A 13,903-nucleotide genomic window follows, 5' to 3' on the forward strand; every position below is an offset into this window, starting at 1 on the left:
CTGGTGCAGGGTTCCCCTTAATATTCATACCAGACCTGAAGAGCCTGGTATGGATTTTGGGGGGACCCCCACACAATTTTTTTTTTAAATTTTGGTTGAGTTTTGGATGAGTTTTATCTATATTGAAGGGATCTAACAATTCATTACAGCCGCGATCAGTTTTAAATTGCACTTTTTCCTTTTTTTTAACCATTTTTTACCATTTTACAGACATACTATAGACACCCCCCAGGCACAATATTTAAAGGAATATTTCATTTTTATTGTTTCACTTTAAGCATTATTAAAATCACTGCTCCCGAAAAAACATCAATTTGAGCACTTTTGATTTTTCATGTTCGTGTCCCATAGACTTTTAACGGTGTTCGCGTGTTTGTCTGAATTTTTTGCCTGTTCGCAAGTTCTGGTGCGAACTGAACGGGGGGGGGGGGGGGTGTTGGGTGTTCTGCTCATCCCTACTAGTCATTAGGGGCATTTATTTTTTTAAGGCTGTAGTGATACAAAGGAGCTTTGTGTATCCTTAAAAAAATAATTTGGTTGAAAGCAGTAGCTGCTTTTTTTTTTGTTTTAGGTATCAAACCATTTTAACATGGCAAAAGGTTACCTTAGAGGGTTGTGTATCTAGCGCTTCCACTCTATTCCTTGAAAGGGAATGTATAGTGGCTTTTGGTGTTCATACTTTTTTCTTTCTTTATTGGCATCAGGACTGAAACAAAAAAAAAATTTACTATCAGGTAAATATGAAATGTTGCATGTTATTATTTAGTATTCTCCTTTTGAGCCAGCAGGTGGAGCTTTAGGTTACTTTTAACATACATTACTATATGGCAACCACGGGTTGCACGAAAGAAAATTGCTCTATTCCTCCATCAACACAGTGTTGATCGCTTTCGCTGAGCCATTATCTGCTAGCAATACTCGCATGCAAAATCTGGCAGGCTGGTTTTGCCCAAGTTGATCGATCAGCCTGCCCATCAGTGGTGGCTGGTGCTCAAAAATTTGGGGGGGGGGGGGGGGCGCAAACAAACTGAAAAATTCTGCAAAAAAACATCAATTGCAGCCTCACTGTGCCCATCAAATGCAGCCACTGTGCCACCAAACACAGCCACTGTGCCATCAAATGCAGCCACTGTTCCCATCAAACGTAGCCACTGTGCCCATCAAACGCAGCCACTGTGCCATCAAACGCAGCCACTGTGCACATCAAACTAGAGGTCGACCGATATGGGTTTTTCTCTGGCCGATGCCGATATTTAGAAATCACGGTGGCCGATGGCCGATATGTGATGCCGATTTTTTTGGGCCGATATATTAGGCCGATTTTTTTTTTTTCCCTTCATTTCATAAAATCTAACAGTGAGACCCCTTTCACACTGGGGCGTTTTTCAGGCGCTTTTGGGCTAAAAATAGCGCCTGTAAAGTGCCTGTAAAACGGCTCCCCTGCAGTTACTCGGGCTTTCACACTGAGGCGATGCGCTGGCAGGATGTTAAAAAAAAAGTCCTGCAAGCGGCATCTTTGGAGCGGTGCATACCGCTCCTCCACCACTCCTGCCCATTGAAATGAATGCGCACTGCTGCCGAAGCGCCTGAAGTGTTTCGGCAGTGGCGCATTTAACCCCTTCCTCGGCTGCTAGCTGGGTTATAAGCGCCCTGCTAGCAGCCGAATAGCGCCACTAAAATGACGGTAATGTGCTGCTAAAACTAGCAGCGTTTTACCATCAACGCATGCCCGCTCCAGTGTGAGAGCAACCTTAAATGATACAGAAAATGTTTTACATTTAAACATTTATTAAACAAAACAAACCTCCAATCAGTTCACTTGTATGTAGAATTTAGATAAAAAAAAAATGAAAAAAAAATATATCTTAAATATTAAATACACAAAAACAGGTAATCAAAACTTTTGGATGAAAAAAAATAGGCTAACTTTACTGCTTAGTTTTTTTTTAAATTTATTAGTGTATTTTTTCAAAAAATATTGCGTTTGAAAGACCGCTGCGCAAATACCGTGTGACATAAAATATTGCAACAACCGCTATTTTATTCCCTAGGGTCTCTGCTAAAAAAAAATATATATATAATGTTTGGGGGTTCTAAGTGATTTTCTAGCAGAAAATACAGGATTTTTACTTGTAAGCAACAAATGTCAGAAAAGATTTAGTCTTTAAATGGTTAAACTGAGAGCTTCTACACACAGAGCTCAGTTCATTCATAAGTGTAAACATTGTATCCTTCAGGTTCTTTTTATCAGATTTGGCAGGCTGCCCAGAGGAGGGGAGAAGTCTCTTCACAGAAGTTTTCAGGCAACTTGTATTGACTTCTATTACAGAAGTCATTTGCAAGTCCGCTGATATCGGCCTTCGGTGGATGCCGATTAAGTAAAAAAGACCAAATATCGGCCGATATATCGGTCGACCTCTACATCAAACGCAGCCACTGTGTCATCAAATGCTGCCACTGTGCCCCATCAAATGCAGCCACTGTGTCATCAAACGCTACTACTGTGTCATCAAATGCTGCCACTATGCCATCAAACGCTGCCACTGTACCCCATCAAATGCTGCCACTGTGCCCATCAAATGCTGCCACTGTGCCCATCAAATAGTGCCACTGTGCCCCACCAAATGCTGTCACTGTGCCCATTAAATAGTGCCACTGTGCCCCATCAAATGCTGCCAGTGTGCCCAACAAATGCTCCCACTGTGGCCATCAAATAGTGCCACAGTGCCCCATCAAATGCTGCAACTGTGCCCATCAAATAGTGCCACTATGCCCCATCAAATGCTGCCACTGTGCCCCATCAAATGCTGCCACTGTGCCCATCAAATAGTGCCAACTGTGCCCCATCAAATGCTACCACTCTGCCCATCAAATAGTGCCACTGTGCCCATCAAATAGTGCCACTGTGCTCATCAAAAGTTGCCACTGTTACCCCCCTGCCCACTCGCCATCTGCCCGTCACTTACCCTGTCTCGGTGGCGGGTAAGGCATGTGGGTGAAAGCGGCAAGCGGTGGGATCTTGCAGCAGGTCAGACAGCAGATCCTATGTCCTCCGTGCGTCTCCTGCCCTCCTCCTGATAGGTGTCCAATCGTAGCGCCTTTCCTTTCAGCCAATCAGGTGACAGGTACCAGACCCACGCACCTGATTGGCGGAGAGGTGGTTCAGTGTTAGGAAAGCGAATATTCATTCACTTTTCTAACACACCTGGGTGGACTGCGAGTGCAATGCCTTGTGCTCTCAATTCACCATTTTTGAATCCTATTAAAGCCTATGGCTCTAATCAGGTGCTTCAAAAATACAATTCAGGAATTCAGGAGCCCGGCGTCCGGACGCCTGAATAGGGGGTGGTGGCGGCGGCCATGGATAGATTCATGCAATGCATGAATCTATCCATTATACACAGAGGGGGGGTGGCTGGAGAAAGGGGGCGGTGCCTGCGCGCCCTAAATGGACGCATCGCCACTGCTGCCTATGGTTCGAATCTCGGCTGATCCCTGCTGATCCGGCCAAGATTTGAACCATCTAGGGCTGGCTTAGGCAGACATTTACACTGTACAAGTGAATCAGAGTCAGAGCAGTGACTTATCCCTTATTGGTCACCTGATTTTAAAGTACAATCCTTGGCATATCTTACAATAAATGAAACCAAAAATTATAAACAATATGTATATATAGTAAAACACACAGATATAAAACAACAGTTTAAAAGCTTATAAAAATTAAATAAATAATTAATTATAGTTTTCCAAGTAAAACATATTTCTGAATTACTTAGTCTCTCTGGTTGACTAAACTAGCAGATTCAGATTCAGTGGCCTACCTGTATTTAACAAACCACAGAGCCTGTGTATTTATAGTCTAAAGCTGTCCATAAACTTGCAGATTCGGCCATCAATGCTATACAGGATAAATGGACAAATCTCCCACAGCTGTCAATGACGGCTGTCAGAATACCCAAAAAACAGTTGCATCCAATGGGGACCTTCCAGGTAACGGGTAAAAAGGATTTCCCTTTCTGCAGATTCTTGGGTATCCTCCACCAACTGAGGCCCTAACGCACTTTTGGTGAAAAAAACGCATTGGAAAATATAGTGCTTGGATCTTCTTGTTCCAAGTCGACAGGATACTGTTTTGCAGCAGTCTCGAATGAAACTGAGCATAGGGAACTGCTACGAATTAAGCCACGATCTTCCTCAACAACCTCATACAAAGGCGGATAGAAGGATCCTTCTCTGCCCTGACCACCTGAACCAGCTCCTTTATGGCACTGATCTTTGCCTGGGGTAAGAACACCCTCTTCTGGGCTGTATCTATAATCAGACCCAAATACTCTAATCTTCTTACTGGTTTTAAAGAAGATTTCTCTAGGTTGAGGACCCAACCTAGGTATTCCAGGTAGTTGACTGTGGTGACCATGCTTTGGTCCAGGCGGGCTACCGTCCGGTCTATCAAGAACAGGTATGCTATTATCGTTATACCTTGAGTCCTTAATCTGGCCAAAGGAAGGGCCAGAAGTTTTGTAAACACCCGAGGTGCAGTAGCTAGACCGAAAGGCAAGGCTACAAACTGAAAATTAAGTTTTTCTACTTCGAAACGCAGATATTTCTGGTGAGCAGGGAAAATAGGTACATGCAGGTATACATCCTTGATGTCGATTGATGCCAGAAGTTCTCCTCCTTGTAGGATGGAGACTACTGATCGGATTGATTCCATGCAAAAAGAGCGAATTTTCAGGAACCGGTTTAGATCTTTCAGATCTAGAATGGGCCTGACATCTCCATTTGGTTTTGGCACCGTGAAAAGGTTTGAACAAAACCCCAACCCCTGCTCTTCCATGGTGACCATTATGATCACTTTTTATGACAAAAGTCGGTCTAACGTTAGAAAGAGAGACTTCTTTTTTCTCTGGATCTTTGGGGACATTTGACCTGAGGAAACGAGGGAACGGGAATTCTCAAAACTCTAGTTTGTAACCTAGAGCTATTGTGGACACCACCCATCTGTCTTGAAATTCTTCCTGCCAGACCCTTGTGAACTGCAGAAGTCTTCCACCCACTTGAACGAGCGGAGGCACCCCTTTATAAAGAGGCTTTAGCGTTTTGACTTGTGGGTTTCCTCCCCCAGGATTTCTTTTGTGACTGCCTGGAGGCTGATGCCCCCGGCACTGGAAAAAGAGCCCATTTAATGAGGGAAGTTTACTCCTTTTCTTAACTGGCAAAAGGGTACTTTTCCCACTTGATATTTTTTGGATATATTTGTCCAAATCATCTACAAACAGCTTTTCACCACGGAAAGGAAAACCAGTCAAGAGCTTTTTGCATGGCGCTTCGGCTAACCAACTTTTCAACCATAAGATTCTACGCATATGCACCAACCCAAGTGTAAGGCGAGAGGTTTGAAGAATAGAATCTCTGATTGTGTCAATTGCAAAACACAAGCTGCTGGCAGCTCAGCTAACATCTGGGCCTGCTGTTCAGGGAAAACCTTAAGCACCTGTTTCAAATGGTCTCTCAAGGATTGACACATTCCAATTGCCCCCACTGCAGGTTGAGCCACTGAACCTGCCAAGGAAAAAATATCTTTTAACAAGAATTCCAATCTCTTATCAGTTGGATCCGTAAGCATTTGTGCATTGTCAACCGGAGAAGTCAAACATTTATTCACAGAGGATATAGCAGCATCAATTGCTGATATATTCCACACCTTAGTAAATTTTTTCTCCATAGGATAAAGTGTTGAAAACTTTTTAGGAGGGAAAAAATGCTTATCTGGGTGACCCCACTCAGAATATATAAGCTTTTCCAGCAATAATTGTACATGAAGGCACACAAGGCTTGAGGAGGCTTTAGAGAACCCAAACAAGAAGTGGGCTCTTCAACTGACTCAGTTAAGGGTAGCTTAAATGTGGATGCGACCATTTCGGTAAGAGAATGCACCAGCAACTTCTCAGCATGTGTAGCTGAAGAAGGTCCTTCCCCACTTTCGGCTCCTACGGGCGCTAATTACTGATCTGCAGCTATGGTAAGCGCGGATCTACTGTCTATAATAATATCCTTCCCCACTTGATCCCTCAGAAGAGGAGTCAGTCTCCCCATGGTCCCCTGAGGGGGATCTCACTCTGACCAGCCTCCCTAGATCTTTCGGGGGGGATGGTGTTGCAAAGGGGGGTCCTTAGGGCTTGATGGTGACCCCTTTGTGCCTCTTTTTTTTGCGGAATTTGTACCATTCCCTCTGGTTATGGTGCTGAGCACAAACGCAGAGGTACAGCCAAGAAAATGCACCTACTGCTGAGCAATAGTCCAGCAACTGCCATTGCTGTTAAGCTCAGCCTGATGCAAAGTAAATGTGTCATGGGAATGCCTGTGTCAACCAACACTCACATGCGACCCGTCTGCTCTGTGTCCCTCCTTTAGCTGTATGCACCTGAAAAAAGGTGTACTTTATAGCTACACAGCCCGCGTTGTGGGCTCTGAAGCATGCCGACAAGCCCCGCCCCCTTCCTCTGACCACCCACCGCGCCCCCCCTCATCTTTTTCAAAGATACAGCTTTCCCGCGCGAGTGGGCTCCGATCCGCCGGATCGTATATGGAGGAGGGCTGGGGTGGAGGAGAGCCGCCGGATGGAGGACCGCCGTAATGGCAGCGGGAGCGGCACGGCACACCGCCAACTGAGCCACGCTCCCTCTGCCTCCTGGGGTGAAGCTGACCAGGTGGGGGGACATTCCCAAAAGGAAAAAAAAACCCTTCCCTGCGTCTTACCTGGGGCTTGGCCTGGAGGAAGCATGCAGCTTGAAACACAGAGGCGAGACTGACAAGCATGGAATCAGGTACGTGCTCTTGGTGACTATAAGCATGACAACATTTACTTTAAAGGAGAAATACCCACAAGAATTAGAAAAATTCCTTAGGAATCTCTCTTACCTTATCCAGCTGCAGGGTTCTGTGGTAACAGACCCAATCTTCACCTCTCACAGGGGGCTCCATTAAAAAACCTTCAGGGACTGGGGCCCCCTTTTTATCGGGTGATCCACAGCCCTGGGCCTGTAAAAAGCACCCTGCCAGAAATATGGCTGAAAAAAAACAAATACTGGATCCCGGGGTCCAGTTCTCTAAAAAGAGAAGAGTTACAGGTAAAACCTTGTTTCTTCGGACACGAGGCCTGGGTACCATTCCAATCATTCTGGAAAAGACACTTTGAATGGATCCAGGTGCATGGCTTGCCAGTAAGGAATACTCTAGCGGAGCTCAGCACAGCACATCTTTACTCGTGACCAACACCTAAGACACTGGCGAAAAAACATGTACTCCCAGTAAGGGGAGGGTTATATGGGGAATTGAACTTCCTGTCTAGGGTGTGCCAGTGTCCTTCACCTGAAGGTGCCTATATAACCCATACAGTAATTACTATGGCTCTGTGTCCTGTGATGTACGATAAAGAAACAATAATTCTCCCGCTCTACAAGAATCTGGTCTGGCCGCACCTAGAGTATGCTGTCCAGTTCTGGGCACCAGTCCTCAGGAAGGATGTACTGGAAATGGAGCGAGTACAAATAAGGGCAACAAAGCTAATAAAGGGTCTGGAGGATATTAGTTATGAGGAAAGGTTGCAAGCACTGAACTTATTCTCTCTAGAGAAGAGACGCTTGAGAGGGGATATGATTTCAATATAGAAATACCATACTGGTGACCCCACAATAGGGATAAAACTCTTTCGCGGAAGGGAGTTTAACAAGACTCATGGCCACTCATTAAAACTAGAAGAAAAGAGGTTTACCCTTAAACTACGTAGAGGGTTCTTTACTGTAAGAGCGGCAAGGATGTGGAATTCCCTTCCACAGGCGGTGGTCTCAGCGGGGGGCATCAATAATTTCAAGAAACTATTAGATAAGCACCTGGACGACCGCAACATACAGGGATATACAATGTAATGCTGATATATCACACACAGGTTGGACTTGATGGACTTGTGTCTTTTTTCGACCTCACCTACTATGTCACTATGTAACTATGTAACTGTGACTCAGGATTTATTATATCTGTATTGGAGAAAATTATTTTACACTATTAATCTTTTCTCAGAAGACACAGATGAAATGATACTGTCAGAGCCTGCCATTTCTCCACCCTCTCCAATCCCATTTTCACCGGCTGCATCATCAACTTTAGCTGAAATCTCATCCGCAACTTCCCCCGGGAACCATTCTCCAGACAGTGGAGTCGCATTGGTGACCACAGGTATATCACTATCTTTTTTTTTTATGGCACCTTGGCCTTTTTTGTGCATAATCTTGGCATAATTTGTAAACATAATTCCAAGTAAAAAACAAGAACTAATAGCAACAAAGATATATGTAAAAGGCCTCATATCTGTACAATAAAATGAAATATTTTGAAATCTTTGCCTGCAGCTGTTTTAGTCAATAGGATACCTAAAGCGACTCTCACTTAAAAAAGAAAGTGAGATTGTAGCAGGTACAGTATATAATCTATTCTAGGCAGCTTCAATTCCCCTCTAATATAGCCAAATGTGGGACCATTCTGAACAGGCAAAGCTCTAGAACTTCCCGATAGTGGTGGAATATGCCCACCCCTCTACATATTCTTGTTGGCCCATGAGGCAACCAATTGTACTGATGGGAAAATACAAATCTGGGGACAGGAGAGACCTGCAAGGTTCAACACTACCAATAAGTGTTGGAGCATTGTCTGTTCAAAGTGCCCCGTATTTGGGTATAGCAGTAAGCAATGCTCTTCATACCTTCTAGCAGCTCCATATGTTTTAAGTAACAGAGGTGACTTTATGAAACTGAGATGAACTGTAATCTTGAGGATTGCAGCTCATCTCAAATCATTAGCTGTTTATGTAAATGAGATGATCAGAGGAGAACAGTTTCTCTGCTGGCCATCTTTCATAGTAACAGAAAAGGCAAATTTATGAAGGTGCGATCTCAGGATATCACTGGCCATCTCTATAAAAATTCCGCCTCCCAGCTTCTTCAGCCTAGAGATTGAGAGTCAGGGAGAGGGGAGAAAATCAGCCTGAGAATTGAGGAGGAAAGAGGAAGTTTATTGACTTCTTCCTCTTTCAGAGCCACCAAGGCAACAGTGGAAAATCACATCAGCCCCCAACTCCAATACACACACCCAAAACCTGGTAGAACAGGTTAGGAACTTAGAATATATACTGTAAGATATGATTTTTACTCATGGACTGATCTATTTCTATTATACAAGGGTATCTAATTTTTTATGTAATCTTTATTTTCATTTTATAAAGAACATACAAAACATATAATGTACAATTGATCTTCTCACATGGCATTGTAGGCTATGCATTGTAAACCTAAGAGTTAGACATTGTACAACCAAAAAAAGGGGGGGAGAAGGAGATGAAAACAGGGGGCAAGGGAAGGGAGGGAAGGGGAGTGGGGGGTAAGGTTATCTCTACACCATTTTACATCATAAAAGAGTCATAATGAGTTATAAAGATTCTCCCGCCTCCGCGGCCTCAGCCCGGACCCTATCTTCTCATTGCCCCCCACCTATGTACTGGGGGGGCAAGATTCGGCCTCAAGGCTACCAAAGACCCGGTGGTTGGACCCCTCGGGAGGGGGGCTTCAAGCCTCCAACTAACCTCCAGCAAGGGGGGAAGCACCCCCCGGGCCTCCTCTGCGGCCAATTCGGCCGCTAGTTTCACTAAGGTACCGAGGCCGCCAGGCGGAACCCCTAACTAATGCACTTGAACGGGCAACAACATGGTGATAACTAGAGAGAGAAACATATGAACATGTCATTAACCACTAGCGGTGCGTGGTGCTTCAAATTAACCTTCAGCTGTAGACCTTATGGGCCACGCAAAAGAAAGAGAAGAGTACAGGTCATTGTGCTACAAGTAGGGCAGTGAGACACAATAATCAGGTATGCACATCACCATTTATAGGCCTCCTCAGCTTCAGGGAGGGCTCCGCTAGCTCCAGCAACGCGACATCCAGACTAGATGACACAGGATTAGCGTCAGTAGTATACTTCCGCCACTGGGCCCAAACACCATTAAAACGCTCACTCCTATCTTTGCACCTCACCACCCACTCCTCCGCCTCTCTAATATCGCCCACCTTCTGTAGCCATTCTGTTAAAGTAGGGATCTGCAGACGTTTCTAATAGAGAGGTATAAGCCGTTTAGCAGCATTTAGTAAATGGGGAAGGGCGCTTTTTTGTAATGGCTCAAAGGAAGGGCAGGGAGGTGCAAGAGGAAGTGCGTTGGGGAGAACGGGATTTCAATCTGCAAGGCATTTTTAATAGAAGTATGTATTTCCATCCAAAAAAGCTTGATTGCTGAGCACTTCCACCAAATATGGAGGAGGGTGCCTTTCTGGCCACAGCCCCGCCAGCAACGGTCCGAAACCGAGGGGTAAATACGTGATATAACAGCTGGTACGCGGTACCAGCGAGTCAAAAGCTTGTAGTTAGTTTCTTGCATCCTAGACTCTATGGAGCTGGAGTGTGCTAGTCTGTACCTGTACAAGGGTATCTAATTTAATTAATTAATTTTTTACTTTTATTTGAATGATTTATTTCTATTTATTTTTTAATTTTTTGAATGGTGTATAGCTGCTTGGCAGATGCAGGTTCAACCATTTTATCATGCACCATTAATAATGAAAAAGCACATGTCTGATTATTGTTTAAATATTCATACTTATAATGTTGCATAGTTATGGGGTATTTGATCATTGTAAATGGGGGGGCTTTAACGTTTTTATTTTTATTAGAAAGTTTTTTTATAAGAGGAATGTTGTTTTACTTTCACTTTTTATGTTACTGTAATCTTGCAATGTCTTGCGAGATTACAGCCGGCATTCTCAGTTCTCCTGGGTGCTATGCATTTGTAGATCTCCTCTCTTCTCCTTAAAGTGCTTAAAGTAAACCCTTATACATACCCAGTGAGGTAACTGGCCTCAGGTGATACACAGAGATGAAACACATTCTCCCACATACGTTGTACTTGTTTATCTGCTGCCTTCTTTCCTCTACATCTGTTCAAAGTGTTGAATTATAAAGCTTGTCAGAAAATAGGGGGTTAAGAGCTGAAGTTACACTCTAGTGAGCTAAGTAAGGAGAGCTGATTAGAGGGAAGGGACACACCCCCTTCACACAACTCACAGGAACAGAGCTGGGTCTGTCAATCAGCTGGAGATCCCTCCCCTGACACCTTTTTTCTCTTGGTGTCAGGAAAACATATCAGAAATGATTCATGTTGATAGCAGAGGAACGAAGCAGCAGACAAAATTGACGCTTAGCGCTCTTGAGACAAGTACACACTACAGTATTTGTTTTGCTTTGTAATATTTAATGACTGAGGTTTACAACCACTTTAAGAGAAGCGATCTACACTGATAGATAAACCAGCACTCAGAGGAGAAATGTTTACCAGAAATCTTATCACTGGTGATTTATCGATGCTTAATAAATGGACACCAGAGTCTCTAAATGTTGGCTGTATTCTGATTTGGGATTGCTTGATGGGTAGCAAGCTTTATATCAGAGATTATTGTTCCTCATTTTGTCCCCTTCATTTTAAACAATTTAGGTTTTGATACATTTATCGAGTGAGCCTGGGATTTTCTTTTACTTTAACTTTCAATGAAAATGATAAATAGGACAAAATAGAGAGGGTGAATCATCCTAACGGGGACCACAGACAGCAGTGAAAACCGACAGGTGTTCTAATCCAGCCCTGCTCTATCCAAAATGGAACAAAAAAGTTTTGCCTTTAGTTATACTTTAACCACCGACCCTGGTCTGAATACAGACATTACTTTATCTTTTGATGGGCTTCTATAGACATATATATTTTGTATAATGTCGGTGAATGCGGAGATTAGGGTATTATTGCAAACTAATGAGTATGTAAAGCTCATCTTTTATTTTTTTTTTAATAGGTAAAACTAAATAAAAATGTATATTATCGAGGTATACATTTGTAGTGTAATGCCGTGTACAGACGGGCGGACTTTTCGACCAGACTGCTCCGACGGAACGAATCCGTCAGACAATCTGACCGTGTGTGGGCTTCATCGGACCTGCAGCGGACTTTTTCTGTCAAAAATCAGACGGACTTTAGATTTGGAACGTGTTTCAAATCTTTCCGCCGGACCCAGTTCCTATCGAGAAATCCGCTCGTCTGTATGCTAGTCCGACGGACGAAAACCGACGCTAGGGCAGCTATGGGCTACGAACTTCCTTAATTTATTCCGGTCGTATGTCATCACGTACAAATCCATTGGACTTGTGATGTGATTGTGTGTAGCCAAGTCCGTTCGTTCGAAAGTCCGTCGGAAGTCTGTCAAAAGTCCGTTGAAAGACCGTCGGACCTTTGATGCCGAAAAATCCGCCCATGTGTACACGGCATAACAGTTATGATACTGTAAAAACTTCCAGTCATTGTCAATAATACAGCACACACAAGAAGTCTGCTATTACACTTGAAACCTTAAAAAGCCTCTCTTGTATCCTCTTATGTAGCTTCACTTTTTTACAGTTTCTGTTTTTTCTTGACATCATGGATAAGCCATGCCATTCACACAGGATGTCAAAAATGCAACCTTTTAAAGGCTTCTGACTGTTTTTTTTTTCTCTGCATCTAAATGACCCTCTATGTTAGCCTATGTGTCCATGCACACATAGGCGTTTATAGCAGGGACGTGCGGTGAGGTCAGTGTCTGGTGAGTTACTGGCTAGTATCAGAACCAGATACACACAGGTTACATACGCCGTGGATGTTCGAGCGAGAACAATAATTCTAGCACTAGACCTCCTCTGTAAATCTAAACATGTAACCTGTAAAAAATGTTAAAGCATCGCCTATGGAGATTTTTAAGTACTGAAGTAGGGCTGCAACTAACGATTATTTTCATAATCGATCAGTTGGCCGATTATTGTTTTGATTAATCGATTAATCAGTTAATAACCTTAAAAAAGTGTGGTGTACAATTTAGTTAATATGTAAAGTTTTAAAAAAAGGTAATTTATTCCTAAATATCTCTATATGCAGTGGTAAATATAAATAACCAACTATATGGTTAGGGAGCCAAATCTCTAATCCACATTGAGAATAACAGACAGAAGAGATATACTGTATATACTATTAGAAGAGATATACTGTATATACTATTAGGGGAGAGATATACTATTAAAGGGTGAATCTGGTAAATATCATCAGACTCAGAGATCAATTTTTTTATTTAAAAAAACAAACAAACAATGTCTTCCTTCAAAAAAAATGTCATCTTAAGAACGTTTGTTCGATTTTCTAATCGTTAGTGGGGTCAAATCGATGTTCATTTTCAACCACAGTGACGGGAAAATTTGGAAATATAAAACTTCTTGGTCAAAGGAATTTTCAGACAGTGTATGTGGTTTTCGTCTGAATATTCTCATCTGAAAATTGATCGGTGTGGCCAGCATAAGGCTCGGTACACACCTATGCAGTTTGTTTTTGATCTGTTTCTGCAGTGCTTTTTGCTGTGCGTTTTGATTTTTGCGCACCTGACTTTGCTGCGATTTGCGGTTTTTCATTTTTTTGGCCAATTTGTTGTTGGGCAGATTAAAAAACACAAATTGCTGCAAAAATGCATTACATGCTTTTCTGCAGCTTCTCCATTGAAGTATATTGAACCAAAAAAAGCACAATTTTGCGTTAAAAAAAGTCCCTGACCCTTTCAAAATACGCAGTGGATGAAAAAAAGCAAAGATTTGAACGTGTCCCATAGAAAACCATGTAAATGAACTGTAGTGCGTTTCTGCAGAAAGCACCAAAAAACACATCAATGTGAACCAGGTCTAAGATGTTTAGTAACATAATGGGGTTAAAAAAAACTAAAATTAGCCCTTTATCGAACAA

At 43.0% G+C, this 13,903-nt stretch overlaps 1 protein-coding gene across 2 annotated transcripts in view; it reads left to right on the forward strand.

Annotated features, from left to right (window-relative positions):
- The window catches only part of RFX4 (regulatory factor X4), a 145,383-nt gene that overhangs the window by 100,645 nt on the left and 30,835 nt on the right, over positions 1 to 13,903 (forward strand). For both annotated transcript variants that reach the window (XM_073621207.1, XM_073621208.1), the window contains exon 15: positions 8,080 to 8,235. In XM_073621207.1, coding sequence (XP_073477308.1) covers positions 8,080 to 8,235 — 156 coding nt within the window. The remainder of the gene's footprint in view (positions 1 to 8,079; positions 8,236 to 13,903) is intronic.

The sequence above is a fragment of the Aquarana catesbeiana genome, linkage group LG03 (genome assembly GCF_042186555.1).
Source record: "Aquarana catesbeiana isolate 2022-GZ linkage group LG03, ASM4218655v1, whole genome shotgun sequence".
Classification (NCBI taxonomy): Eukaryota; Metazoa; Chordata; class Amphibia; order Anura; family Ranidae; genus Aquarana; species Aquarana catesbeiana.